This window comes from Trichomycterus rosablanca, chromosome 24 (assembly GCF_030014385.1).
Source record: "Trichomycterus rosablanca isolate fTriRos1 chromosome 24, fTriRos1.hap1, whole genome shotgun sequence".
Lineage (NCBI taxonomy): Eukaryota > Metazoa > Chordata > Actinopteri > Siluriformes > Trichomycteridae > Trichomycterus > Trichomycterus rosablanca.
The window spans coordinates 15,500,828-15,513,907 of record NC_086011.1 but is presented as its reverse complement, the minus strand read 5'-3'; the positions used below and the strand labels follow the sequence as shown (position 1 = coordinate 15,513,907).

General features: G+C 42.4%; 1 protein-coding gene across 1 annotated transcript in view; it reads right to left on the bottom strand.

The window, feature by feature from the left end:
• The window catches only part of cdh4 (cadherin 4, type 1, R-cadherin (retinal)), a 203,578-nt gene extending 192,267 nt beyond the window's left edge, over positions 1 to 11,311 (bottom strand). The window contains exons 1-2 of the mRNA XM_062986402.1: positions 11,214 to 11,311; positions 4,000 to 4,108 (exon numbers count right to left, since the gene is read on the bottom strand). Coding sequence (XP_062842472.1) covers positions 4,000 to 4,108; positions 11,214 to 11,270 — 166 coding nt within the window. The 5' untranslated portion in view covers positions 11,271 to 11,311. The remainder of the gene's footprint in view (positions 1 to 3,999; positions 4,109 to 11,213) is intronic.
• Positions 11,312 to 13,080: the final 1,769 nt, after the last annotated feature.

Here is a 13,080-nt window from a genome sequence, read left to right as displayed (position 1 = left end):
AGAATTATGGGGACATATCAGCAGACCAAAGCGTGGGTAGTTTGCCTGCTTGGCATCGCTCCCTGTTGCACCTTCATTATCGATAGACCAACTGCACTCAACTGGGAGCCACCACCTCTTTTGGTACTGGCCTATTTATTCCAGAATGACTCTCGTGGTGAAGCAGTGGCAGGGCAAATTCCTGTCATCCCTGTTGGCTTTGCCTCAGTAACCTTGGCTTTACCAAGTCTGGTTGGCTTTGCCTCATTAACCAGATGCTATTCGCTGTAGTCTGGCCAAGCCTCTGAGCGGAACAGCAATCCATTGGTTGATCCTACTTGAAGAGTGACAGAGGGAGGCTGCCTTGACGGCAAAGTAAGGAAAGCTGCATACTAGCACCCACCCTCTCCAACACATGTAAAGTCACTGGCTGCTTTTTTACACCTGCTAGCGCTGGATTCTTATTGAGGGTCACAGAGGGTCATGCTAAGCCCAGTGTGTCCCGCCACTACTAGTGACAGTAGCTTGACCAGACAGGAGGAGTCCCTATTGCAGAGGCAGTGAGAAAAAAGCCCACCTGACCTTTCCTCCTTTTCCTCAACACACCAAATAGCGTTGGTCAGGTCGATAGCACAGGTAGTTTGAGCTGAGACTCAAACACAAGAGGTTGAAATCTCTATGATGGAGGGCTACCCTGTATTAGGCTACTACATCAAGCTATGATTGAAGGTTCTGTCACAATGTTTACCACCGCAAATGCAGAAGTACATTTTTACGTACCGCTAGAAAATGTGTTCTGTGCTTGTGGTCACTAATATGGACAGCGGGAACAAGCAGGCGAAAAGAGGCAAGTGAAAGAGCAAACGATTTGTCCCCTGGCGGGTAGAAGGTTCCTAACTGGTCAAGTCTGCAGGTTTTAGCAGGTTTTGCAGTTTCCAGACTTACACCCCACCGAGCCCCATTTCTCCAACCCTGCTGAGTTCTGCATCTTTCTTATTACTTATAACAGGAGCAGAGAAAAAACCATTTCCATTACAGCTGGTCCCACCAACGTCCACGAGCTCCTCCATTATAAATAAAAACAGAGGAGTCTAATCAGCTTTCCCGCGGACTAAATTACTCCTCAGCACTTTCGGAAAGGGCACCATGGTGAGATTATAGACAGAGCCACCACAGCACGCTGGAAAAAAGGATGGGATCAGATCGTGGCTGTTTGCTTAAAGGATCTATTACGGCTTTGTCCGAATACCCACGTCGGAGATCCATAATAAACAAAATAATGGATTATTTTGTATTCTGAAGGTTCCTGTACATAAACCAATATCTCCCGTATTTGCACTGGACTATATTCTGCCTCATCTGACTTATGAAACCAGAATCAATGAACCTGCTCACCGTGTTTACATAAGACAAAAGATCCGTTCCGTAAACTTAACAGAAAAGTGAGCAAGCATGTATCTCGTTCGTGAGATCTGCTATGAAGGACAAATCTCTCGTCTCCTGAGAACCGATTCATTTTTCCAGCAGAAAACATCAGCCGTCATGTCTGTTGTTAACAACGAACCGGAGCGAATTCTGCTCTTAAATTTATCATTTAAAATCATGTCATGTTGCGTCTGAAACTAGTGAAGCTTTAAAAAGCCTCTTTTGTGCATCGCAGCCTCTAAACTCTCGGTGACGTAAAGCAAGCTTGACGTTAAACAGTGTCACCCGTGAACCAGCAGGTTTTCATTTATTTAAGACCTGTTTATGTGCTTCTTTGAAAGCCTTTGATGATCAGGACAGATCGTCTCAGCATAATGTCTCTTGATCTGTTGAACATACTTCTCAATAGGTGCAGACAAACTGGTCTTATTTATTTGAGCACAACATGGGCAACTTTTTACAGCACTAAACACCGAGTTGCTCTACGTACACTCATCGTACACTTATATCCACTCATTATTTAATGACGTTATAAGCAGGGCCCAACTAAATTCCTAGGAAAATGTCACATTTAACACCAGTCATTAAATTACACTCTTAAATTTAATGATAGAATAAATGGATCTACAAAACACAGAACAGTGACTGACTACAGGAACCACCTGCGATTTAACATCAGATGCAGACAGAGCAGTTGGATGAAGTCACTTGGATGAGTGACGAAACGAATCTCTACAACAAACTTGTGTCCAGATGAACTGATTCAACTTTGTGGGTCATTTAACTATTTACATTTTCTATCTATCTATCCATCCATCCATTTATCTGTTTATCTATGTATCTTTTATCCAAAGCAACTTACAGTTGTGACAGTATACAATTAAGGGTCTTCCTCAAGGGCCCAACAATGGCAACATGGCCATAATGGGGCTTGAACCTGCAACCTTCTGAATACTAGTCCAGTATCTTAACTACTAGGCTACAACTGCCCATTTGACCATGCTTCAAATGCAACACTGGCAACATCTACCATTAACTTAAATGAATCAACAGTAACAAAACTGCTCATAAACTACAAAACAACTGAAAAAGTATAACAATGTGTGATTTTTATTGTACACTCAGGACTATCAGGTCAACAGATCTATGTAAAGCTCTAAAAATAAAGCAGATGTGAAGGTTTTACCATCCAGACCAGGAACACATTCACTAAACGCTTCCGTTCTTTTACCTTTCAGGATGCATGAAAAGACGTAACTACAGAACCACAGAGATGTTGTATCAGCAGGACTAAAATCATCAGACCTCGACAAAGTAGGTAATTTGCTCTGTCATTTTCTGTCATTTTCTCAGGGGATGAAACACCAATATGGACAATTTGGACAAAAATAAAATCCCCTTCCAGACATGCCAGTCCAATCTGAATTAGTAAAATTTAGAAATGTTACTGGTACAGAGTGGGTGGCATGGTGGCTAAGAGGGTAGCACTGTCGCCTCACAGCAAGAAGGTCCTGGGTCCGATCCCCAGGTGGGGCGGTCTGGGTCCTTTCTGTGTGGCGTTTGCATGTTCTCCCTGTGTCTGCGTGGGTTTCCTCCCAGAGTCCAAAGACGTGCAAGTGAGGTGAATTCGAGACACTAAATTGTCCATGACTGGGTTCGATATAACCTTGTGAACTGATGAATCTTGTGTAATAAGTGACTACCGTTCCTGTCATGAATGTAACCGAAGTGTAAAACATGACGTTAAAATCCCAATAAACAAACAAACTGGTACCGAGTAGGATGAGGCATAAGTGGCATTAATAAAACATACATTGGTACCTAAATTGGTACCCATACACAATGTGAATGCATGTAAATGACAAATACCAACAAGTACATGCTTTTCCTTTCTGATATACCAGCAAATCCTCCATTGTGACTGGGACAACACGCAGCAGCACACACAATAGAACCAGCACACAAAAAAAGAGCAAAAAATGGAAAGAATGGAAGACAAGAGCGTTAGCGAAAAGCCGTCAGAAGAATAGAGCGACTCGGGATGCAGGGGGATGGAGGACGGGTAGAGGAGGGGAACTCCAGCAAATATACACAGCGGGAGACGAACGGAGGATTTAATTTGCTCGACTGCAGACAGCCGTGCTGCTCGGCTGCTCATTTAATGTGGATTAGTGGATTTTTTTTCTTTATTTTTATAGAGATTGTTTGGTATGGTGATTAAATAACAGAACTACACGTGTTAATTGCAATCCGTGACAACACGGTTATCGTATATAACACCGACCGAGTTCGAAACTACGTACGCCAACACAAAAGATTCTTTAATAGCTCTGAAATCTAAAAGCCAAATAAAATCATCAGCCGTGATTTATTCTGTAATAAAATTGTTTATGAACAACATATGCCCATTATGCAAAGCACACAGAGTGAATGATGTGCCAACAGCTTTAAGTGGAAGCTCAACCAGAAGGTAAAAGCAAGTCCAGAAAAAAAGCCTCCATGTGCCAGAACAAACGCCTCCGTCCATAAAACCAGAGAACACCAGAGCGCACATACCAGCAGGGCTGAATCATTAAAGCAACGGCAGGCTCTTACCTTTGAGGATACTTTGGCCGTGCAGCATTTCCCGTGGCATGAAGACGGTGTAGAAGTTCTGGGAGAATCCAGGTCTGCACAGATCGATGGTTGAACCTTCAGCAAGTCCCTGAGGAACAATGAGAGTAGATGTTGTGATTCAAAGTACAGTAAATAACCTCAAAACAAACATCCCTCTGACTTCAACATCCTGTGAGAAGAAGTCACTGTGCAATTGGTCAAATGGGGGGGGGGGGGGGGGGGGGACCTGAGGGCTGTGTGAGGGTTTAGAAGATACCAGAAGATTGCAGATGTCTGTCATGTTTGGTATGAAAGGGCTAATGGTAGACAGACAGACAGATAGATACATAGATAGGTACATAGATGGACCAGACAGAAAAACAGACAGACAGACACAGATAGATAGATAGATAGATAGATAGATAGATAGATAGATAGATAGATAGATAGATAGATAGACAGACAGACAGACAGACAGACAGGCAGGCAGGCAGGCAGGCAGGCAGGCAGACAGACAGACAGACAGACAGACAGAGATATAGGTAGATACACAGACAGGCACAGATAGATAGATAGACAGATAGACAAATAGATAGACAGACAGACAGACAGATAGATAGATAGATAGATAGATAGATAGATAGATAGATAGATAGATAGATAGATAGACATAATATAGATAGATACATATATAGACAGACATACAGACATAAATATAAATAGATACATAGATAGACAGACAGATAGAAAGACAGACAGACAGATATGAAAGGACTGATGAACAGAAAGACAGACAGACAGATGGATGGATAGATAGACAGACAGACAGACGGACGGACGGACAGACGGACAGACAGACAGACGGACGGACAGACGGATGGATAGATAGACAGACAGATAGACAGATGGACGGACAGACAGACAGACAGACAGACAGATAGATTGATACATAGATAGACAGACAGACAGATAGATAGATGGAAAGATGGATAGACAGAGAGACAGATAGATAAATATATAGATAGATAGACAGAGACAGACAGGCAGACAGACATCCAGACAGACAGATGGGCCTGACAGACAGACAGGCAGGCAGACAGACAGAGACCACTTTATTGATCCCAGATGGTAATTTGTGTGTTACAGTAGCACAGTAGAGCAAAAACTTAACTATAGATATAAATAAAATACAATATAAAGAATAAAGAAACAATGTCATGTGCATCAATTTACATAAAGTATTAACATTATTAATTAATAATAAGCATTAAAATTAAATAAAAAAATAGTCCAGTCCAGGAATGGTTTGCTATGACATTTGCTGTGAAAAGACTTCACTTGAGTGCCTTGCAAAGAGCTTTAACTTAAACCCCATCCAACACCCTAATAAATCAGAATGCAGACCACAGTCCAGGCCGTATAGCATGAGCATCAATGTGTGACCTACACAGTCAAGCTCTCCCACAAAAACATCAATGTCCAGTGGTTTGTTCTGGATGTGAGGTTTAGGTGTACATGCCCATGTAGTGTAGTAGATATAGCTGATAGTGACATGCTGAACATCACCCTACCATCTCTGTTATGGCACATTTATCATTTCCTGACTATATTTCCACATCGTTCCACATAAACATTTGACCTGATGGTAGTAGCAGCACATGGCACGGTCGCGTTTCAGACCTTCACTATATCCGCATGTCATGCTGTTTTATCTACTACAGCTGTGCTCACAAATCTCTGCCTCATTGCAATTCAAGATATAGCCGTGTCAGCATCACACTGCGGGGGAAACGTGCTGCCACTGCGTATATCCACTCCAAACGTACAAATCTCAACACCCAAACAATGGCACAGTATTTTACATGGTATTAAAAACAAAACGCAGTGATTTTATGCAACGATACATGTTCATTTTTAATTTGATGCCTTCAACACATTTAATAAGAAGGTCAGCAGAGGTCTACAGGACGTTTATAGCATTGACAAGACGTACAGTTGTGACCAATAACAACAGCAGTAACTTTGCCAGTGTTGGGGTTTAAAGCAAAGACCTTCTGATCAATAGTCCAGTACCGTAACCACTAAGCTACCACTGTACGACACTTACTTATTGTACACAATCATCTATAATTGTTTTATTGTTGGTCCTTGAAAAGCCACAATGCTGGTAACAGCAGAGACTGAGCTCTAGAGGTTCCAATCTCAAACTGGGCCCACAAATACAGAAGGCCCATGGGAGACACATATCAGTGCACCCTTAGCGCCTGTCACAAGCCAGGATAAAAGACATTTACAGCATTTAAGCAATGTACAATTCTGACCAATAACAATGCAAGCAATTGAGGATTAATCGCTTTGCTGAGGGGCCCAACAGTAGTAACTTTGCCAGTGTTGGGGCTTGAAACAAAGACCTTCCGATCAATAGTCCAGTACCTTAACCACTAAGCTACCTGCTGTACAACACGTACTGGTTGTATACAACCATATATAACTGTTTTATTGTTGGTCCCTGAATTTAATATATTATATTATATAATGGGAAGATCCACACTGCTGGTAAGAGAGAGTTCAAGAGGTTCCAATCCCAAGCTGGGCCCCACAAATACAGAAGGCCCATGGGAGACACATATCACTGCACCCTTAGTGCCTGTCACAAGCCAGGATAAATAGTCTACAGGGCATTAACAGCATTTAAGCAATGTACAGTTGTGACCAATAACAATGCAAGCGCTTTGCTCAGGGGCCCAACAGTAGTAACTTAAGCAGTAGTGGGGCCTCAAGTAAAGACCTTTACCTGTTACCTCACCTTTACCTATATACAACAATCCATAACTGTTCTATTGTTGGCCCCTGTATATATTAAAATACAACATAATAGGAAGAGCCACACTGCTAGTAACAGCAGTGACTGAGTTCCAGAGGTTCGAATACCAGGCTGGTACATATCAATGCACCCTTATATGTATATATATTTTATATATACAGTATATATATATAGCTATATATGTCTATATATATATATATACTGTATATTGCAATTGAAACAAACCTAACTATTTTTTTCCTAATTAAATTTAATTGTATTTGCACAAGAACACAACACCCAAGAATCACTGTGGCAGCCAAACAAAGTGATGAGAATATACGTAGATTCAATTCTTCAGTTTTAACAAACTGATGGTATATTCTAAATAAATCATTTAATATGCTCATTACTGTTCAGCATTTTCCAGCCTTCACATAGTACACACACACACACACACACACACACACACACACAAACTCCCAATTACATTTCCATACAGAGCAGTTCTTCAACCCACATTTTCCTTTAATTTGTGTGTACAGTCCTAACGTTTCGGGGAGGGGGGGGATGGGTGCTAGCCTGCGATCCTTCATGGCCAGTGTGGGTGTAATGCATGCAGCAGAAAAGATACAACAAGTAATTGGAAAACAACTATATTGCCAAAAGTATGTGGATGCCTGACCATCACCCTGTTTATAGATAAACAGTAATATAGATCTGACCCTCTATTTACGACTCACTTCGTCTGTGTCACTGGAAACCGATGACGTTCCTTCACGCCAAACACATAAAACCATTTCTTGGATCAGAAAAACGTGAAACCATATAATTGATTTTAAATAATTAATGTTATACACTAATCAGCCATAACATTAAAACCACCTCCTTGTTTCTGCACTTACTGTCCATTTTATCAGCTCCACTTACCATACAGAAGCACTTTGTAGTTCTACAATTACTGACTGTAGTCCATCTGTTTCTCTGCAATGGTTCTTCAATGGTCAGGACCCCCACAGGACCACTACAGAGCAGGTATTGTTTAGGTGGTGGATCATTCTCAGCACTGCAGTGACACTGACATGGTGGTGGTGTGTTAGTGTGTGTTGTGCTGGTATGAGTGGATCAGACACAGCAGCACTGCTGGAGTTTTTAAACACCTCACTGTCACTGCTGGACTGAAAATAGTATATAAAATATCCAGCAAACAGCACCACTGATGAAGGTCTAGAAGATGACCGACTCAAACAGCAGCAATAGATGAGCGATCGTCTCTGACTTTACATCTACAAGGTGGACCGACTAGGTAGGAGTGTCTAACAGAGTGAACAGTGAGTGGACACGGTATTTAAAAACTCCAGCAGCGATGTTGTGTCTGATCCACTCATACCAGCACAACACACACTAACACACCACCACCATGTCAGTGTCACTGCAGTGCTGAGAATGACCCACCACCCAAATAATACCTGCTCTGTAGTGGTCCTGTGGGGGTCCTGACTACAGTCAGTGATTGTAGAACTACAAAGTGCTTCTATATGGTAAGTGGAGCTGATAAAATAAACAGTGAGTGTAGAAACAAGGAGGTGGTTTTAATGTTATGGCTGGTCAGTGTACATCCATTAGCACTTTAACTTGCTATTTAAAAGAGGGGGCAAAAATTCCTAATCCAAACTGGGACTGGGTGCAAAGAGAAAACTATTAAACTGTCGATAAGTCATTGTAGCCAAACATACTCCTCCTAATATGAAGCCTAATGGAAATAAATCATGCAGCTACAATCCATGTTTGCTGAAAACAAAACTAAACAGATGTTTCTTTATTTAGGGTAATTAACGCACGGCTTTGACAATAAATCAGTGTGACGTACGGTATTCGAACGTCCACGTCTTGCACTTGTGCGTGGTCAAATAAAGAACCAGCCTTAAAAAGTCTATTTTCAGCCTGCAAGTGCAACATCTGTCTTCATGTGTGAAGGTGTGGACGCTTGGGTTTGTGCCCGGATGGAAAACGCTCGCCATGCAAATGGAGTATGATCAGACGGCGCGGGTTATTCTGCACACAGATCGATAAACGTTAGCGTAATGAGCTCCTGCTTTTCACCTTTTAACTGAACTATTAATTACAACCTGGCAACCTATTAGTCAATAAATCTACTGATTGGACTAAGGAGGACAGATTATAATGTGGGTGGGTATCAGGTCAGTCTTATTTTAGACCCATCAGCCTACGTGCTATTGTTCATCAAGTTTTGCATGATGACGTAACAGAGAGAGCTGCGTTCTGTGTTCTTTTTGTTCATTATTCGCCGTGTAACTGTTGTTCCTCCTGCTTTCAAGTCGTCCTGCGACTCTTTGAAAGGGGCCACTGGCCTGTATTGTACCTTTCTTACTATAAGTATAAAAAGCATGTTGTAAAATCTTGTGATGACGTGTGTATTGTTCAGAGGACGGTCTCTACCATACTGCTAGACCTTACAAAACATATAGGCAATTTATCTTTGAAGTTGGTCAAATTTGCTGACTCAGAAATGTGTTGACCACGTGTTCTTAACCAAATTAAGTCTGTCAGTGGAGGCATAACATAATGACCACCTTCCTAATATTGTGTCCCCCTGTTGCTGCCAAAACAGCCCTGACCAGTCGAGGCATGGACTCCACTAGACCCCTGAACGTGTGCTGTGGTATCTGGCACCCAGAGGTCAGCAGCAGATCCTTTAACTCCTGTAAGTTGTGAGGTGGGGCCTCCATGGATCGGACTTGTTTGTCCAGCACGTCCCACAGATGCTCGACTGAGGCCAAATCAACACCTCAAACACATTGTTGTGCTCCTCAAACCATTCCTGAAGCATTTTAGCTTTGTTGGAGGGCGCATTATTCTGCTGACAGAGGCCACACTCATCAGGGAATAATGTCTCCATAAAAGGGTGAACATGGTGTGCAACAATGCTTAGGTAGGTGGTACGTGTCAAAGTAACATCCACATGGATGGCAGGACCCAGGGTTTCCAAGCAGAACATCGCCCTAAGCATCACACTACCTCCGCCAGGTTGCCTTCTTCCCACAGTGCAACCTGGTGCCATGTGTTCCCCATGATGTAAAAGAAAACGTCATTTATCAGACCAGGCCACCTTCTTCCATTGCTCCGTGGTCCAGTTCTGATGCCCACGTGCCCATTGTCTGTCAGCATGGGCACCCTGACTGGTCTGCAGCTATGCAGCCCCATACACAACAAACTGCGATGCCCTGTGTATTCTGACACCTTTCTATCAGAACCAGCATTAACTCGCCTATTGGATCGGACCACACGGGCCAGCCTTCGCTCCCCACGTGCATCAATGAGCCTTGGCCGCCCATGACCCTGTCGCCGGTTTACCACTGTTCCTTGCTTGGACCACTTTTGATACATACTGACCACTGCAGACCGGGAACACCCCACAAGCCACTAGCCATCACAATTTGGTACTTGTTCAACTCATTTAAATCCTCACGCTCGTCCATTTTTCCTGCTTCTAACATCAACTGAGGATAAAATGTTCACTTGCTGTTTAATATATCCCACCTACTAACAGGTGCCGTGATGAAGAGATAATCAGTGTTATTCACTTCACCTGTCAGTGGTCATAATGTAAGACTTTTCTGGATTTTTTTCATCTGATTTAACACTACAAAAGCTACAAAAGGTCTACAAAAATGGCAAAAAAAATTACTATCGTTATGTGAAATGTGCAATCTGAGAAATTTACAATTTACACGATTGTAATGCACAGTATGATCCAGATCACAAAAACCACAGAGGGAAGAAAAATCAGTCCATGACTGCCACCCACTACAAATCTACACACTTCTAATGCTGCAGCTATTCCTGATATATGTGCAGTTTCTAACTTGAGCATCAGCCAGTGGATTCATTATTGTTTTATTAAACTTTGCACCAGCACTAATATATTTATATATATTTTTTTTTTATTCAGGGAAGAAAGTGCTGTGGCTTGACATTGTTAAACGAGTAACATGATCACTAAAAGAACTACATGGCATGCTTTCAGATGCATGTGCAAAATGCATCCTAATCAGCAGCATGATGTGATATGATATAATGAACTAAAGTGACGCAAATGCAGCTTTCATTGCACTAACATCCTACACACACATATGCACACACACACACACACACACACACACAGCATCAGCATCAGTATCAGCAGCATAATCTGCAATGTGCATGCCATGTTAATGGAAAAAGTGCAGCTCCTGCAGGTTCTGTGCATATATATGATTAGTTTCTACAACAATAAGCATCGCACTTGTTTTTTCCACTCCTCCATAAAGACGCGGCACCTGCAGGGCAGTAAAGTCGCGCACAATAAAGTGGCGCATCAGCACTTGAGTTAAAACACATCGATCCTTACCAGCACGGTTTCCATCAGTAAAGCGCCCAGCAGAGTAAAAAACAATCCCATCTTCATTCTCACAACCGACTGCGGCACTTCCAGCTCACTCAGAGACAGCGCTAATTCCTCCAGCGGACTTTAGGTGCTCGAGTTCGGGTTCAGAGAGGAGAAGAGAAGCCGGTCCCGGTGCGCTCCGAGCTCCGACTGCAGGTGGAAGAACGAAAAGACGCTGTTCAGCTCAGCACCACCGAGCATCACCCCTCCTACCGAAAAGCACATGTGGACGGGGGAGTGTGGAAAGCCAAAACTGATATAGAGCAGCGCAAATGATTGTATGGAAGGCCAACGATGCCTATACAGTCGGCCCTTGACTTACGAATTTAATTGGTTCCAAAGGGCTGTTCTTAAGTCAAAATGTTCGTATGTTAAACCCATTTCCCATCAAAAATCATGTAAATAGAATTAATCCGTGCCAGACCTCCCAAACCACCCCCCTACCTAACCTTTCTAATGTCTTAAATGGTCTTTTTTGTTATAAATATAAGAATATTTTTCCCTTAAATCTTAAATAATAGAATAGGTATTACTGTAATAAACAATAATAAACGCCGCTCAGGTGGCGCAGCGGTAAAAAGACACGCTGCAACCAGAGCTGGATTCTGAGTACATCGTATCGAATCCAGCTCTGCCTTACCGGTTCGAGGCTGAGTGGCTGTACGAGCAACGATTGGCCGGTTGCTCAGTTGGGGGGCGGGACAAAGAACCGGATGTGGCTCTCTCTCTGTCAGAACGCGAATACGACATCTGCCGGATGATAAGAGGCGCCTGCACAGAGATGAGGAAGAGTGCCATTAGGGTGTGTCTCTCCGCATGCAACGCTAGGTGGCGCAACACTCATCAATGTGTGGGTGGCAAAAAAGCATCCGGCATGCTGCCCATGTTTCGGAGGGGATATGGGTTAGCTTCAATCTCCTCGGTCAGGGCAGGGTTCGGCATAGACAGAGAGGAAGCACGATGCAAATTGAACAACTGGATGCGCTAAAGGGGGCGACAAAGAAGAAAAAAAAGAATATTTTTCCCTTAAATCTTGAATAATAGAATAGGTATTACTGTAATAAACAATAATCCTTTGGGAGCCGGCACTGACCAAGAATTGTTTGTGGGGAAACAATTATACATTAAAAATATTTTCATACTGCTGTTTTGTTATTTATTTATTTTTTGATTGTATGATTGTATGAAAGGCCAAAGATGCCTATACACCTCTAACAGGTTACCCCATGATCACAGCAGCAGGTGACAAGTCAGGAATATTTGTCATGGTTTGCTTTTGGGGGCCAGTACTCAAATTTCATTCAAATTTCAGAAAATCAATTCATATTATGATTAAATCTGATCATAAATTGTTAGAAAAGCTTCAGCTACATTAACTTGCTCACAAGTTGGCTATTTTTGCTTCAATCAATGTAAATCCTGTAAATATTTACATTAATACAGTTTCCTTATTTAGATTCTGTTTAGGTTTTGCACCACTGGTGCCCAGGGTGAGTCCTGCCTAGTGTCCAGTCTCCTAACAGGCTCAAGACCCACTGCTGCACTGATCATGAGGAATCGATCACAGACACATTAATAAATCAAACACTAACAATAACGTTGCTTTGTGAATGTGTTGGATTGAAAAACATTAAGTTCTGGCTGCTTTATTTTCTTAAAAAACACCCGAAAGGTTCCAAATTGCAGAAAGACCAGCTGGAATTAATAGACTGTGCAAAACTCTTTGGTTTCTCAAACTGCCCCAATCATAACAGCCATCCACCTGCACCACGTTCCAATCGCAAACAAGTTAAGTCCATATTTGCGCGCGGCTCACGGAAGTGGTGCGGAT